The sequence below is a fragment of the Boleophthalmus pectinirostris genome, unplaced genomic scaffold (genome assembly GCF_026225935.1).
Source record: "Boleophthalmus pectinirostris isolate CB_2022bp ecotype Guang Dong unplaced genomic scaffold, ASM2622593v1 HiC_scaffold_13, whole genome shotgun sequence".
NCBI classification, from domain to species: domain Eukaryota; kingdom Metazoa; phylum Chordata; class Actinopteri; order Gobiiformes; family Gobiidae; genus Boleophthalmus; species Boleophthalmus pectinirostris.
Genome location: NW_026571036.1, coordinates 11,388,752 through 11,405,256, shown reverse-complemented (window position 1 = coordinate 11,405,256; position 16,505 = coordinate 11,388,752). Strand labels below are relative to the sequence as shown.

Sequence of the window (16,505 nt, the reverse complement as noted above, 5' to 3'; positions counted from 1 at the left end):
ATTGAACAGAATGGCATTACATTTCTTCATGTTATTTTCCAGGAGACAAGCAAGTGGCAGCCATCAGGTTAGTTACAAGTCAGGTCTATGGAGAGGTGGCCCTGCTCACCTTAAGTTCAATAGAGATTGGCAATTCCAGAGCCGAAATGATCCATTGAATTGAATCCAAATGATACAGATTTGATGATAAAGATGACAGTTTCCGTTTGGGAGAAGAACTACTACGAGAAGTACTTATGAGAATAGAACAATAATAAAGTATCTGGATGATTCTGTCATTGTGAGCTTGCTTCAGAAAAATGAAAACCAACATGGGCCAACTGTTGATGACTTTAAAATGGTGCGAAGAATCATATCTACACCTAAATGTACCCAAAACAAAGGATAAGATCATTGATTTTGGAAAGAGTGCGCCTCAGAATGACGTCACATATAAGAAGGGGCAGTCAGTTGAGTGTGTGGACGTATCTTGAAACACTCACTGATTCAACATTGAGCTTTGATGATAATTGTGCTGCTGTGTGTTTTTAAAAGAGGCACCAGCGACTTCATTGTCTGAGGAAATTGTCCTTTTACCATGTAGACAGAACCATGATGACCCTGCTCTATAAAACTTTTATGGAACCAGTTTTAACTTTTTAATTGGTCTCATGGTTTGGGAGTGTCTCTGCTAAAAACAAGAACTCCCTGAATCAGTTGGTTAAAAGTATAAGTAAGGTGACTGTCCATCCTCAGAGCCGCCTGGACTCCTGTACTCAAGACAGGTACAGAGGACGTCCTAGAATATTTTAAAAAAACATGCAACACCCACTAAACTCAGAGTTTCAGCTGCTTCCCTCTGGTCAGAAGTTTTTAATCCCAAGATCTAGAACGAATTGTTTTAAAAGGTGCTTCGTTCCAGCTGCTATTGTACTTATGAAGAAACTAATCTATTTATCTATCAATTTTAGCACGTTTGTCTAGGAAAACTCATGTTTTTTTTTATATATTTAATATTTATTGTGATTTTAGGCAAGCGTGATGGATGAATTTAACAAATTGTTTACAGAACAAACCATTCTGCACTGGAGCTCTGTAACACTTTATTTGTAATTGTGTTTTTATGTGTTTTTGTGTGTAGTGTGGATGAATGAAAATATGAAATGTGGAACCTGCTTGTCAAATCTGCAAAACAAATTTACCTACGGGTACGAATAAAGCAACCTAACCTAACCTAACCTGAACTCAGCCTAAATATGCAGTGTTTGTGTGTTAAACGTGTGTAAATAAAACAACATTTTGATGAGCAAACAACATTATAACAGATCAGAAAATAACACACATATGGACCCTTTAAAAGCGCCAAATATAGCGTTTGAATAGAAATGGAAAACATAGAAACAAAACGTCTGTTAGTGGAAAAGTACACCCTTTATGACATATGTCTATAAAACAAACAAACCCATTCACGAGATAAAAGATCAGAAATACACGAAACGCCTATATCCTTTTAATAAACACGAGCTGCGCGGTATCTATGAGTCACCGCGGATTGCAAACTGAACTCTATTCCAGGTGAAAATTGCTGGTTGACAGGAGCAGAGCTAAAACGGGGCATAGTCGTCCCACTCGCCCCCCGCTGAATCGTCCTGGTATACATGCTGTCAGCGGAAATAATCGCATTTTTAATAAGAGACTCTAGTCAAAACGGCACCCACCGCTTTCTAAATATGAGCCTCGCCGATACGGGACTCGCTGCGGACTCGTGAGGTTTGGGTTTGTTATATTACGGTTGTGGCAGGGGCAAAAAGGCTCATTCAGATAGTAAAGACATGCTGAGAAATGTGTAGAGTTATAAATAAAAGTGTGATAAAAATCTGCACTACCACTTAAAGGGCCAATATTAGGCTTTTTTCCTCATCAAAAACATATCTAGAGTTATGTTTTTGTTCATTCACACACATGTTTAACACATAAACCCTGCATATTTAAGATGAGTTCTTCCCTCAAACAGAAAACACTCCGCTCCACCTTGTGATGTCATGTGGTAATACAGGAAGTGCTCCATTAACCTTCACTGTTATCATTTAGATCAGTGTTTCCCAAACTTTTTTTTCTGGGGACCCATATTTTAAAAGTCACAAGCCTTCACGACCCAAGTCAATAGACATTATTATTCTTAAATCACAAAATAATGGTGGATTTGAGCATTATTGAACATTAATGAGGATATTTTATTGTTGACTGAGTGATCGTCTCTGGACAACTAGTCTTACTCAAGTTTTAAACAATGAAAAACAGTCATTGAAGCAGCAATAAAAGGATCAATAAGTCGCCTATTTGGACATTAAATGTAGCCCATTTATTTTTCTTTTCAACATTCAAATGAACCAGCAATATTGGAACAAAATAGTCAATAAAATTATTACAAAAAGATAAGAAATTATACAAAACATGTCTTATCATCTTTATCATTTTTAATGAGATAGTTGGGCCTGTCTGTGTTTTGTAGCTTGTTCCAGTCCAGCTGCAGGAGGAGAGCGCAGCAGCAGATCAGGTGTATAGGCAGAACTGTATATTGCAGATCTACATGCAGATCGTGACAAGCCGACCCCCAAAAAAATCTAATGCAACCCACCTGACGGTCACGACCCAGTCTTGGGAAAACAATGATTTAGATCAGGCGTGTCAAACTCAGATTCACAGAGGGCCAGAATTAAAAACTGGGACTAAATCGTGAGCCAAACTAAATATTTATTGAAAAATTACAACAACATATGCATGTTTTCTCTTCTTTTGAGATACCTAATATTAAATCTTCCAATCTCTGCTGAACAAAATGTAAAAGTTAGCTGTTCACTTGAAAACTACAGCATCATGACATCACAAGGTGGATCAGAGCATTTTGAGCTGTGCAGATGCAGACAGACTAATAAAGAGTTCCTCAAACATGTGTGAATGAAACAAAACACAACTCCAGGTTTGTTTTTGATGAGGTAACAACATTATAACACGGCTTAAAGCTCACCAAACCTCAGTCAATTTTGCATAACATAGGACCTTTAGATAACTAAGGATGTTTAATATTTCATGATCAGATTCGTCAAAGTAGCCACCCTTTGCTTTGTCACAGCGACTGTTGGACGTCTCTCAATGAGCTTCATGATGAAATCTCCTGAAATGGTTTGGAGAGCGGAAAAGCAGCGATCAAAGCAAAGGGTGGTGATTTTGAAGAATATAAACTCTAAAAAACAAAGTAATTCCATACTTCCTGGTTTACTAGATTCCATAAGGGTTTGTTCATAGTTTTGACGCTTTTAGTGAGAATCTCCCCAAAAAAATAAATAAATAAATAAATGAAAAAATGTGCTCAGTCTTGGTATGATTTGGGATTATCACTTCATATTTTCAGAAATCTATTAAAAGTGCTTTTCTTGGTAGAGGTTCAAGTACTTTGCAAGTGAAGGATATTTTCTGGGACCATTACACAGAAATGTTCTTTTTATTGAAAATGCTGTTTTGAGAATGACTGAAAAAAATAAAATAAAATCATAATAATAATAACTAGCCAAGCAGAAAGCATAATGGGTTTTTTTTTTGCTGTGTAATTTCTAAAGGGGGAGATCTGCTATTTGCTTGTCTCCATGGAGATGTTATTCTTTTGTTTGGAATGTTCCATAGTAGGGCATTAAACATATCTAGCCCTTATATTGACTCAATTACAGGTGTTTTGTAGCTCAAAAATACCTTACAAAATATGAATTCTTAACATCTACTGGCTTGCTTCTCCATAGGTCTGGTCATAAATCTGTCTCCATTGTGATTACCAAGTTTATTTCCATACTGTGGAGTAATCAGGGCAAAACAGTCCTATTGCCATGGAGACGAGCAAGTGGCGTACCCTCCACCAGGAAAGTTACACAGTGCAACTTTAAGAGGAGTTTATAAGTATACTTTTGTACATAGAAACACAATAATTCTAGCCTGATTCATCAGCCAGTTTCAGTTCGGTGGAAACCATCTGACCTCGCAGCATTAGGATTTATTCGCTCGATAGTAGGCGAGTACTTTTTTATTTAACAAATCGCTGCTATTTGGTCGTGACGTATGTAATGTGCCAAATCCCATAGTAAGAAGGGCAATAACGTCTTTCCCCTTGATAAAATTCACCAAACATTCTCTTTGTTCCGGCTTTAAATCCTCGATCTTGGGAATCGTTGCCAACACAGAATGTCTGTCTTCGTCTACATCCATCTCGACCGCTTTGTTTACTGTTATGCTGTTCTACAAAAGGGACCCTGTCATGGCTTCACAGCTCTTCGCTGATTGGCCGGTGGACGGTCTACAACTTCCGTGGTTCTTGCAAACCGTCTAGTGTATTCTGATTCCTGACCTAGTCGCTGGAGAGAAATGAAATTGAACGGAGGCACTACGTGGCACCAGCCTGACTACAATAACACCACCACTATGGAAACATTTTTTATAATACATTAAAGGTGCACTGTGTCACTTTTCTGGTCCATCACCTGCTTGTTTCCATGGATATGTCATCGCTCTGCCTGGAATGTTCCACAGTATGACATTAAACAGCTCTACCTTACATTTTTTCAATTACAGGTGGTTTCATAGCTCAAAAATACCTGAAAAAAACAAAAAAACAAACAGACTTTCTGACTTTAAGTGAGGTCACCTCTCCACAGATCTGACCTGTACTTTGGTCTAGTTTGGTCTCCATGAAGACAGAAGCGATATTTTTCAAGTTAACAGCTACATTCATATATTCACAAAAAATAAAGAATAAGTTTGAAGGAAAATGTAATGAAATCCACAAAAAGGCAGAACAAAAATATAAGAGGAATTAATAACTATAATTTTGCTCGTAGGAATACAACAACAACAGCACTAAGAAAGGTATTTTTTTCTGAAGAAATGAAATAAATACGAGTTAATTCCTCTATCAACTTAGTCTCCGTTGCGCATAAATACAGTACAAATATAAAAACCCCACAGTGTAGCCACAATACCGACACTGTTCTAAATGAATCATGCAGCCATCTCAGAGAGCACTGTCTAAAGTGTGTGGAGAACAAATGAATGATTTAAATAAACGGTGACCTTTTTATTCCCATTCTCTCCTCACCGCCGCAGCATCACTCAATACATTACACTGAGCCACTAAAAGCACTTGTACCAATCTCCAGCGCCGTGAGTCAGACCCGCAGCCCGCTGACTCAAAAGGACACGACCAGGTACGAGGATCTGAACAACAGCGCCAACGGTTCAATGGTTAAAACACGAAGCACGACCAGAAAAAAATACTACACACCAACTAGTATCAAATTATACTTCAGTAACTTTTGATTAAAATCTGTTACAAGACGTAAGAGACAGTGTGTAAAGGTTTTGATTTTAAACATGGCCTATCCACATCTCCAGATTTGAGGTAAAAAGGTCAAATTAAATACAGCTTTTACTAACAACAATAGAATCTGTGTATCATTCAGTCATTTATTTTTCAAAATGAAATCAAAAATAAGGAAATGACAAAAACAAAAACAAAAGTTTTTCTTCATTATTTGTCTACAAAACAAAAATGAAAAAACAGATAATGTTTTTTTTTTTTTTCAGTTTTTGATTTTGTGTTTAAATGAATAATGGAAAAAACAGATAACAGACGTTTCCTGTTTCCATGACTTAAACTGTGATGCCGGTTTTTTGCGCCGCATACGGACTGAACCAGAACTAAACCAGGACTAAACCAGGACTAAACCAGGACTAACCAGGACTAAACCAGGACTCTAACCAGGACCCAGGACTGAACCAGGGACTAAACCAGAAAACCAGGACTGAACCAGGACTGAACCAGGACCTAAACCCAGGACTAAACCAGGTCTAAACCAGTAAACCAGGACTAAACCAGGACTAAACCAGGACTAAACCAGGTCTAAACCAGGTCTCCAGGACTGAACCAGGACTGAACCAGGACTAAACCGGTCTAGTCCCGGTCTGGTCTGGTCTCAAGTCCTGGTCTCAGTCCCGGTCTGGTCCTCGTCTAGTTCTAGTCTCAGTCCTGATCTTGGTCCGGTCTGGTCCTGGTCTCGGTCCCAGTTTCATGGTCTCAGTTCTGGTCCCAGCCTCAGTCCCCGTCCCGTCCAGTCTCCGTCCTAGTCTCCGTCCTAGTCTCCGTCCTAGTCTCCGTCCTAGTCTCCGTCCTAGTCTCCGTCCTAGTCTCCGTCCTAGTCTGGTCCTGATCTCAGTCCTAAACCAGGACTGAACCAGAAGTGTCAGGACAGGCCCGGAGGTGCGTCCGTGCAGACTGTCGCGTGATCAGGACTGAGACCGAGACCAGACTGGGACCAGACCAGTACTGAGACCAGGACTGAGACCAGGACTGAGACCAGGACTGAGACCAGGACTGAGACCAGGACTGAGACAGGGACCGAGACCAGGACCAGACCAGGACCAGACCAGAACCAGACCTCTTTAGTCCTGGTTCAGTCCTGGTTCAGTCCGGCATGACAGTTTAAGTCACAGAAACGGGAAATGTCCGTTATCCGTTTCTTCCATTATTAATTTAAACACAAGATCGAAAACTGAAAAAAACAAATCATTATCCATTTTTTCATCTTGGTTTTGGAGACAAATAATGAAGAAAATAGTTATTTCCTTTTCTAATTTTGGGTTTTATTTTGGAAAACGAATGAAAGAATGATACAGGAATTCAATAGTAATGCTTCCTTCTTAATTACAAAAACATTGGACATGATGGTCAAATACTTTATGTAATAATTTGACGTTTTAGTTCTCAAGATGATTATCCAATCAGAAAGCAGAATGAGCCCAACGTGAGTCTCTTATTTTGGGTTAGACTGTCTAAAGAAGTGGACTAAAGCAGTGTGACGGTCGACTCTAGTCAAATAAAGCTCACGATGGTCACCATTATAGGAGAGAAATTTTGAGCCAGGTCCATATTAGGAATAGGAATGTATTTACACTGCACATTTCTCTGATCTGGCCAAGATTTTAAAACTTATATTAGGTTATTTATCTTGTTTTCAGATTTATTATGTACTCACTAGTTCAGAGACAGCTTAATTCTAGTCTAGAGGTTGTTTATTTTCAGATAACTTGTCAAGTGCACAGACAGATAATTTCACTACTTTTAAGTCATTTTCTAATACATTTAAGTGTTTCTATCAAGGAGCAGCTCAGTGAGTGAATTCTGGAGGATCTGAGCTTTCATTTGAGAAATTTCCTGTCCATATATTGAGAACGAGAAAAACTAGCACGTGTCCTCTAACTGCAGGCAAAGTTCAAGGGTGACTGTAGTACTTTTTGAAGTACTTTCTAAAACAGTAAGAGCACAGGCTACATACACTTCCTTTAAGAGGTTTTGGCTCACGTTTACGTCATATTTAAGGACACTGATCTGGTGTTTGTTTGTAGTTGGTAGATGCCGATAGTGAGTCTTTAATCTGTGTCGCTGTGGCAGAAGAAACAGACTACACAATTTTCTGACATATACAAGAGCAAGAAAACTCATAAAAAATACATTAATGAAAGTATTGAAGTACTCGTTTGAAAATCTGAGTAAAAAAGTAAATATAACTCCAAAGCACTTCCAGATGAGTAAATAATTCATGGGTAAATTTTGTGAAAAGCCGATGACTAAATCACTCATGAGAAACCTTGAGAGACCCAGTCACTAAACACCAGCAAAACAATGAATCAGAACAGGCTTCTTTGGTGAGTGGCCCTCCTCCATTCATACTTTTAATCCTGCAGTCGTCAGTATCCGAAGACAAATGTACTGCAGTAGGGAGTGCAGTAGCGGCAGGCACAAATGGAGTGTGTTCCCGTGGCTTGGGTGATTTGAGGTCTTATAAATAACTAGAGCGTGGGCAGCCCAGCGCTTCCAGTACCTGCGACCTGCTGCCCACCCAAGCCCGCGCAGAGAGAGCGAGAGAATAGAGGCTGTCGATAACTGCTGCAGGGGAGGGGGTGAGGGGAGAGGAGGGGGCTAGTGCTGAAGTAAAAATTAGTTCACAAGGGAAAAAAAAACAAACATGCGTGTTGTTTAAAGGTGCACCTATTTCAAGATTACGTGATACATGTTTGCTACACGTAACCAAAATTACAATACACGCATCAAGAATCTCGGACTTCCGGTCATTGCGCAATCCATACTGGGAAGGATTCTCCGAATAAGTGAGCATCAAACCGCCATGTTTGATTTTCCATTGGGATGTGTCTATTGACAAAGCCGATCTTTTCAAGTCTTTTGAACCATATCGCTTTTGTTTCTGGTTTTGATATTTTCATATTTTAGTTTTGAGATTCGGGCATCGTAATTGTGTGGTTGTTGGATCCTAACAGCGGAAAACAGCTCGAGAAATTTGTTTGCAAACTCCATAGATGCAAAAGAGGAATCAGATCTGTGTGACTGCAAACCTCCATTCAAACTGTTTCCCTTCCCAACGGAATTGAAAAATAGTGAAAGGCGAAGGCGATGGGCAGTATTGATCCACGGGAAGGACCAAAAAGGAAACCTTTGACTGCCTAAATCATCCCGAGTTTGCAGAGAACGTTTTGTATGTGGAGCGTCATCAAAGCGGTATCCCGTTTGTTAAGCGAGAGCTACAGAAGACAAACAGGCTGAGCTGCACTTTCTTGTTCTTGTAGTTTTACAGCAACATTAAGTCTTGGTCTCTTTGCAGTGGAAGGTGTTTCTTGGTGAACAGCTGGTGCCTTTTGCTTTGGCGTTGACTTTTTAAATTCGTAACCAAGGCTGAGTGAGGGATCGGGGTTTTGCTTTGATGATGCTCCACATACAAAATGTTCACTGCAAACTCATTATGATTTAGGCAGTCAAAGGTTTCCTTTTCGTCCTTCCCGTGGATCAGTACTGCCCATCGCCTTCGTCTTTCACTATTTTTCAATTCCGTTGGGAAACAGTTTGAACAGAGGTTTGCAGTCACACACATCTGACTCCCTTTTGCATTTATGGAGTTCGTAAACACATTTCTCGAGTTGTTTTCCGCTGTTAGGATCCAACAACCACAAAATTAACGTTGTCCGAATCCCAAAACTAAAATATGACAATATCAGAACCAGAAACAAAAGCAATATGGTTCGAAAGACCTGAAAAGATTGTCTTTGTCAATAGATGCATCCCACTGTAAAATCAAACGTGGCGGTTTGATGCTCACTTTTTCGGCAAATCCTTCCCAGTATGCACTGCGCAATGACCGGAAGTCCGAGATTCTTGATGTGTGTATTTTGAATAGTAGTGTTTTTTCAAAAGTATTCTTTAAGATCAATATTTCTGGTACTTCAATCCACAATATTGTCGCACAAGGTTATTTCGTAAATTTCTCATTGATTTAATTTGTAGTGGCTTGTTCTCATCTCAAACACTCTCAAAACAAACCACTACAATTTAAAAGGAACACGCATGTTTAAAAAACCCAGATTCAGAACCAAAGTGAAGCATCGCTGTGAAAGGAGTTAATTTATGGAATAGGCTTGACAAAGATATAAAAGAATCAAGTACAACAATGGGATTTAAAAACACATAAAATCGAGTGCAATGTGGATGCATGAAAAAGGAAACTAAGTTGTGCAAAATAGTGAAGATTTCTGTTTGCAATTGGTTAATAATTGTGCCTGAATTGAAATTGTACTGATTTGAAATGTTTAGTAACTATCAGTGTGAAGTGAAAAGGGGGCAGATAACACAAGGATATGTTTACACTGAAATGAATTACTGTATCAGAAACGATTTATGTCCAGGCACGTCGTTTCTGTGTCCGCAATCAAAGCCTTCCCTCCACAAAGTAACACAAAACCGCCTGAAACGCTCGTCACATGACTAGGGATCGTCACAACGTCACGTGGGCGATAAAACAAGGAAGTGGAGCGCCGTGTCTGAAGTTGCAGCGGCCGATTTTGAGCCGAGAAAGATGGCAAGACTGAAAGTAGTAAATAGTTCCAGCTACAGCAGAGGACCACAAATACCCCATACCTTAACCACGTACATATAAACCAAGTCTGTACACACAAAAACACACACATAGACTCCTATTTGCCAACCCCGTTCTCTATAGGTAAACCCCATGTTGTGTAAATAATTCCTGTGCATTGACGGCCAGTAATGAAGCCTTGTGGGACATAATTAGGGACCTCACACAATGTCCCCCAACTGCAATTAAAACCTCCTTTAATGGACAAGCTAAGCGCCACAGCACTACACAAGACGAGAAACTGACAACGCAACAGCTAACAAGCACAAGGAGGAATAGCCCGCGCGTAACACTACTCATTATTAGTTTGAAAATGTCCCCCGGCTGGAATTTGCAAAGATTTAATAGTGTGTGTTTGTGACAATGTGGTAAAAATTTGTTAGTAGCGAGAGAGGCTTTCAACACAGTAAGCCCACTCCGATGCTAAAGTGAGAATGTACAGAGGAGGTGAGAGATGGGATCCTTTTGGGAACAATATTGTTTTAGTTGAACTGCAATAACAAAGAAAGAGGGTTATATAATTGTGAAACTACTTGAAATACTGGGGAAGATTTAGAAAGTTTTGGAAATAAAGTTTTTTTGAGGGGGAAAGTTGGAAATTCTGTCGTGCTAAAATGTGAATCGTTTGGCCGTTTGGATTTTTGCATTATGTAACTTTTTAGTAGAGGGTTCGTCACCTTGTTTCTGTGGAGATGGTTTTATCTGTTATGTTCCTTGGTGTTACGGTTGTTAAAAGGATCAAAATGAGGTACTAATTGACACTAAAACTAGCATTGAAACTAGATACTAATTTTAGCAGGTTTCGATACTAAAAAAAGGCACATTCACAGGACAAAAATGACCACAAAGACGACTATGCATCCATGGACCACGATGGAACAAACCTGGACGACTGAGGGATTACACAGACTACGATTTAATGTTGTCTAAAGAAAGAGTGTTTTTTTTATCATGGTGTCACAATCTGTATTACATAGGGGTTGTAACGGTACACAACAGTCATGGTTCGGTACGTATCTCAGTTTTGAGATCATGGTTCGGTTCATTTTCGGTACAGTGTGGGAACAAAATTCAAAACCATTTGCTTGTTGTTTATTTGTCTTTTTATTAAACCAACAATTTGTTTTAACATTACATTTATTTGATTTTCCCGTTTGTATAAAGTGGTGTTTGGTAATACTAATAAGTTAAATATTCTCAATTAAGCAACAAATGTATGAAATATTATTAACAAAATAAATTCCTTGTAAACAGTAAACAAAACTTTTCTAAAAGTAAAGCGCAGCACTAACAGATCCAGGATGAAGTTTTACTCAATCATCATATTTTTGGCCAGAAAAACCAACTTGTCCACATTGTCTGCAGTAAGAGCAGATCTGCTGGCAGGTACAATGTCTCCAGGGACTGAAAATACACTTTCACCAGGGGCCGAGGTAAAGTGTAAAGTGTAAAGTGAAAGTGAAGACCAAGGCGCAACAACCATAGTTTTGGGAGGACTCACGTGGTTCAGAGGGACATAGTCAAGGCGGGGGGCAATTGTTGTCAAGGCGGCCGCCCTAACTATAAAGCACTGTGGGAAACACTGCCACCCCAATCACGGACAAGTTCCCTCATGATTATTAAAGAGCCGAGCCTTCCGTGTAGCTGCACATGTAGTGGCGGAAGGTAAACACACACAAATTGCGCAAATTCACTCGTGCACAGGCCTGCACCAAACCGATCATCCCGTACTGAAACAGTTCTGCACGAATACATGAACCATTACACCCCTAACAGATGATAATGTAAAAGAAAGAGCTACGATTTAATGTTTTCTAAAGAAAGTGTTTTGTTTTTTTTTTTCACCACTGTGGTACCAGAATCTGTATTGAATATTGATATCAAATTTGAAATTGTAATATCATACCACCACTGGAATGTTCCTTGGTGTAGCATTAAACTTGTTTATTTTACATATAATGAATTACAGGTACTTTCACTGCTCAGAAATTCCTTGAAAAACATGGTTTAGTACTTGGAGTGGAGTCGCCTCTCCACAGATGTGACATGTAACTTGGCTTGTGGCATCAACTGCACTCCAAGGACAGATATATTTAAAGCTGCACTGTGGAACATTCTAGGCAACGCAATAACATCTCCTCGGAGACAATCGGATGGCAGGCCTTTTACCAGAAATGTCACATAACACGTCTAGAATAATAATCCAGTTACAGCCTGCTACCTCAGCCAAAAAACACTCCAAGCACTGATGTAGTAAATGCACTCTCTCTCCCCTTCTTCCCCTCTTTTCTGTGCACAAAACCCTCCACAGCAGCAGCAAAACCATCAGCCTCTTCATCCCCTCCTCTTCACTGTCAAAAAATCTATCTTTCTTTTTTTGTACCTATTAACTGCCAAAGATTATAGATTCAAAACATTCTTCCAGTCATTATATTCAAGTTTCCTGTGGTTGAATGAGCTCCACTTTTGTGTCTGTACCTGTAGGAGGTGTTTTCCGAGCAGGGGTTGTGAACACGAACCACCACAAACACGTGCTGGAAGTGTGAGCGGATGTTCTTGGGAGTGAACGGGAGCGCTCCTGGTTCCTGGAATACTACGGTCACGATGTCATTCCCAATATGGCGCTTCCTCAGTAACTGGAAAGACACAAGATGGAAGAAAAGATTAAACAAAAGACAATTCAAGTGAGCACATCGTAAATCATAAAAAACTGAATACGGTATCTATAGGTTGAGGTCACATAACATTGTTTGACCATCAAATTGCAGATTTGTTGACCAGATTTATAGCAAATATCTCTGTAATTAATAATTCATTAGTCATTCATAAATAAACAGAAGTATTTTAGTTTTTTTTCACAGTAGCTTCAAAAAGTGGTGCAATTATTCAACCCCAAAAATGTGATTGTTGCTCAAATGATCGTAAACTAGGGATATAACAATAACGTATCATAAAAAGTCTCATAATAATATCGTGGACCATCACAATATATTGAATTACAAGTCTCTTTGATTAAATTAATAGTTATGGTGCAGCAAAAGTTAAAAAATAAAAGGAAACTACATAGACCATGATCCTTTGCTCCATCTCAGTGCCGACTTGACAAAAATGAAATAACTGTTATAAGCAACTTTAAATCTTAATTCTTTGGATTATGACAAAGCAAAGGACTTTATTTACAATTTTGTTAGCCTCTACAAAATATCGAAACAAATATCGTACCGTGAAATGCATATCGGGAAAATATCGTAACAAGAAATCTGGATATGGTTATTGTAAAACCATAAAATATAATCCGTGTATAATTCGTTCATTCATTTTTCAATGTAAAAACTAAAAGATGAAAAAAAAAGAATAATAATATTTTCTTCATTATTTATCGCAAAAAACTAAATGAAAAAATGGATAACGATTTGTTTTTTCAGACTTTGTGTTTAAATGAATAATGGAAAAAACGGATAACAGTCGTTTCCAGTTTCCACGACTTAAACTGCGACGCTGGACTGAACCAGGGCTGAATCAGGACTAAACCAGGTCTAAACCAGGTCTAAACCAGGTCTAAACCAGGTCTAAACCAGGTCTAAATCAGGACTAAAACAGATCTAAACCAGGACTACACCAGGACTAAACCATTTCAGTCCTGGTTTGGTCCTGGTTTGGTCCCGGTCTCGGTCTCAGTCCCGGTCTGTTCCCGGACCTGTTTTAGTCCTGGTTCAGTCCGTATGCGACGCAAAAGTCCAGCATCGCAGTTTAAGTCACAGAAATTTTGACTTATCTGATTTTTTAATTATCTGATTTTTCATTTTGGTTTTGGAGACAAATAAAGAAAACAGTAGATTTTTTATTTTCTTATTCTTGGTTTTATTTTGAAAAACGAATTAACGAATGATACATGGATTAGATGCAAAGTTTATGAAGCCAATCCCAAACAAAAAAAGATCCACAAATGTTGAACCTAAATTTGGATATTACTTTCAATACGAGTACATCTCAGGTAAAAGTAAACAGACGCCAACTCCTCCATCTGAAAATATGACGTAATCAAATCCTAGAACGTGAAGGCGGCTAATGAATACAAAAGTGTTGTAGCGTACCTGCTGTTTGTTGTTGGGGGTGTAGGGCAGCATAGTGGACACGTGGAACATAATCTCGTAGTCCTTGTAGGTTGTGTACATGGAGTGGGTCCCAGTGGAATCAGCTGTTGGAGAGAGAAAGATTTTATTTTCTACGTTTTTCACACATACCACCTGCTGCTGGTGTTTTTTGTTTGTTTTCTGGCGTTTGTGTAAATAGGGCTGGAAGATATTGCAAAAAAAAGAGATTTTTTTTCATTAAATTTGGGATATTAACTGCTAACACATATTTAGATCACTATTTTTTATTTTTTATTGTTCTGAAAATGCTTTAGTCGCTGAAACCAACGTCTGAACATGTTTTACAAGAGTCTACCTCCTCTTTAAGGCTACATTCAGACTGCAGGGCTTAATGCTCAATTCGGATTTTTTTGTGAAATCTGATTTTTTTTGCGAGGTTGTTCACGTTTCCGATTAAGTGCGACTTGTATGTGACTCCAGTGTGAACTTTAATGCCCCAAAAGTGTTCCGTGTGCGCATCGGAAGACACAAAGATGTCATGTGCAGCAATCGTGCTCAGTGTTTACGGAAGTCGCCTAAACGCTGGGCTTGTCTCCCAAAATACGGTCCAGTTCTTCGTAAAATGGACAGGTTACAAGTCCACAGCTGCTTCATTTGTTTGAGTCTTTAGCCTCCTTGTATTTGGCTCACAGACTCTTTATTTTTTGTTGGCATTGGACCCAGAATCGCCTGTAGCAGCGCTCGGACATTTCTTTGGCAATCATTTCAAAAACCACCCGGTTCTGATAAGATGCCTCCAGTCTGGCCTGAATATAGTGATCCTCCCAAATATTAATAAACTCACTAACCTCGCTTTCCCTCCATTGACTCGACTCTGAGCCTGACGTGTAGGTGGGATGAATGTGACCTGACCATTCAGACTGAAGTCACATGTCAATAGATTAGATATGTATCAGTTTTAGGAGCACATATCCAAGTCAGAGTCCTGCACCCGACTCGGTCCCAAATAGTTGCTGAAGCGGGTGGATTTTAACGTTTTGGAATTTTATGAGCGGGTAGTAATTACACACGGGCGGGTCAGGACTAAACCAGGACTAAACCAGGAGTACACCAGGACTGATCTTGGACTTAAGAGTGAGAACGGCACGAAGCCTGTCCCGCCAGTGAGTCCTGGTTCAGTCCTGGTTCAGTTCTGGTTCAGTTCTGGATCAGTCCTGGTTCAGTCCTGGTTCAGTCCTGGTTCAGTCCTGGTTCAGTCCTGGTTCAGTCCTGGTTCAGTCTGCGGTGTGTGCGGTGCAAAAGTGTGACATCCCGATCAATGTTTCTTCTGCTCAGTAAATAATGCCTGTGAAGTGATGACAGTCGAGTCAATTCGTATTCGTACTGAAGAAAGCGTAACCGTTTCATTTCATTTCTTGATTGTAATTCTTGAAGTTGTAACTTTTCAATTCATATTCTGATGGATGCTTCAGTTAGAATGATTTTCATTTGTGTGTGATTTACCACCAACTCTGATATAATCACAGGTTAACGGGAGGGTGCGGTGCTGTACTGCGCGGGTGCGGGTGGGTGAGGGTCTCTAAAAATGGACCCGTGCAGGACTCTAATACAAGCGGTCTGGGTCACATTTGGAAAAAAAATCTGTCGTTCAGACTGAAGTCACATGTCAAAAGATCGGATATGTGTCGGTTTTAGGAGCACAAATCCAAGTGTCCTGGGTCGCATTTGAAAAAAATCTGATCTGTGTCGTTCAGACTGTCATTAAAAGATCAGATACAGGTCACACAGGGGCCAAAAAATCGGATTTGGGTCACTTCAGGCTGCAATTTGAACGTAACCTAAGTCACTCCCCCTCCAGAGCAGATTTGTGAAGTTGTTGAGTACAGTTTTGTGTCCTGTTTTTTGTATATTTATGGAGAATTGTCATATAGGAGCATGATTGACTAGGCTTGTGAGTCTTGCACAAAATCTCACAGCTATTTTTAAGGAGTGCTCAAATAGGGCCCAGGAGAGATCACTTAATTACTCAAACATGCATGGATAACATCTAAAACCTCTTAGGGAATTTAAGAAATAAATAAAACAGATTTACCCTAATACGCTCTCTCTAAGAAATGTTTTACCAGTATTGATTTCTTAAACATAAACAAGACATACTTTTAATCACTGCCATTTCACACAAAAACAGATAAAAAATCAGCTCCAAACCAAACGCTTTTACTCGCAGAAGACTGGCTGTGGACCTCCCCATTAAAAAGACCCAAGCTGATCACTGACATTGATTGGACGTGAAAGAAACTCGATCTCCATTAAAATTCATTCATTAATTGCACAGTCCCGTGTATAAACCTTTATTGAAGCCGACAGCACATTTTGGATTCATTACTCAACCTCAAACAGCAGCATTTTA

At 39.4% G+C, this 16,505-nt stretch overlaps 1 protein-coding gene across 1 annotated transcript in view; it reads right to left on the bottom strand.

Moving 5' to 3' along the window:
- sipa1l1 (signal-induced proliferation-associated 1 like 1) overlaps positions 1–16,505 on the bottom strand; it is a 253,412-nt gene that overhangs the window by 55,015 nt on the left and 181,892 nt on the right. Inside the window, 2 exon segments of the mRNA XM_055149535.1 lie at positions 12,480–12,637; positions 14,096–14,199. Coding sequence (XP_055005510.1) covers positions 12,480–12,637; positions 14,096–14,199 — 262 coding nt within the window.